Raw genomic sequence first — 1051 nt, 5'->3', positions numbered from 1 at the left:
AATTTGGCCAACTCAGCAGTACCCTGCCGATGCAACTCCTGCATCACACGCTGGCCGATTATCCCGGAGCCGAAGACTAGGCGTTTCCTGCTGCAGTTCTCATCCACCTGCATGTCATTGCAACAACCCACAACATGAGAAAGGCTTGTCAGATGGTGTGCAGAACCCATGCCATTGCCACACTCTGTGCGCATCCCTGCTTTTAAAAATGGCACTGATTTCCAGTGATTCTTCCACCGGATTTTCCCCTGTGGGCCTTTAGATATGCACATCCACCCAATATTGCCTGCCCAGTGCAAAGTCACCAGTCACAACACATGGGGCATCTGCTGTAAAGAGGGATCAGCTCCCCTGGCATCTCCCAACTGAGTACTCTTTGCCTGGTGTTACATTGGTGCGAATTGCTAGGAGGTGGGAACTCCCCGGATCGAACCTGGTTGCGAGCAGATCGCACACCAGGCATGATGCAGCATACTCTCACCCCAAAGGTGGATGCCCAGGTGGGCGGGAAGTCTACAAGCTGAGTAAAAACAAAGTCCTCAATCTCGGACGGGGACTGACGAAATGTCACAATAACAAACTAATACACAACCCTACGGGATCTCAAACAACCTAAATCCTACAGGATATGCCCAGGGGTGCCCGAGGACGTTTCCTCAAGGGGGGGAGGAATGTAAGAGGGATCAGCTCCCCTGGCATCTCCCAGTTGGGAGTACTCTCTGCCTGGAGCCACATCTGCTAATGGTCAAATAGAGAAGACCTCACACCTACCTCGACGTGGATCAGTTTGTGGCTGACATCCGGTGCAGCTTCAATGTTGCCTACGGATTTCCACAAGAGATCCATATTAACGGTTGCCACCGCTGCATCAAGCTCCTCCTGCAGTTCGGGGTTGGCTGCGTACTTCAGGACGTAACGTGGGATGCCGCCCCACCGAGCATACAGCTCTGACAGTTTAGCTTTGCTGACCGAAGAGAACATGATGCCACGTGCTGCCTCCAGCTCCACATAGGACCAGGGGCCCATCCATAACCTCAGGCCAGCTTGCTGG

At 53.3% G+C, this 1051-nt stretch overlaps 1 protein-coding gene across 1 annotated transcript in view; it reads right to left on the bottom strand.

Annotated features, from left to right (window-relative positions):
- Nucleotides 1-301: 301 nt before the first annotated feature.
- Nucleotides 302-1051, bottom strand: part of VOLCADRAFT_108574 (uncharacterized protein) — a gene marked incomplete at its 3' end in the record, with an annotated part of 4509 nt that continues 3759 nt past the window's right edge. Inside the window, exons 4-5 of the mRNA XM_002959308.1 lie at nucleotides 772-1049; nucleotides 302-433 (exon numbers count right to left, since the gene is read on the bottom strand). Coding sequence (XP_002959354.1) covers nucleotides 302-433; nucleotides 772-1049 — 410 coding nt within the window. The remainder of the gene's footprint in view (nucleotides 434-771; nucleotides 1050-1051) is intronic.

Source organism: Volvox carteri (genome assembly GCF_000143455.1).
Source record: "Volvox carteri f. nagariensis unplaced genomic scaffold VOLCAscaffold_158, whole genome shotgun sequence".
NCBI lineage: Eukaryota > Viridiplantae > Chlorophyta > Chlorophyceae > Chlamydomonadales > Volvocaceae > Volvox > Volvox carteri.
This window is presented reverse-complemented; position numbering and strand designations above follow the sequence as displayed.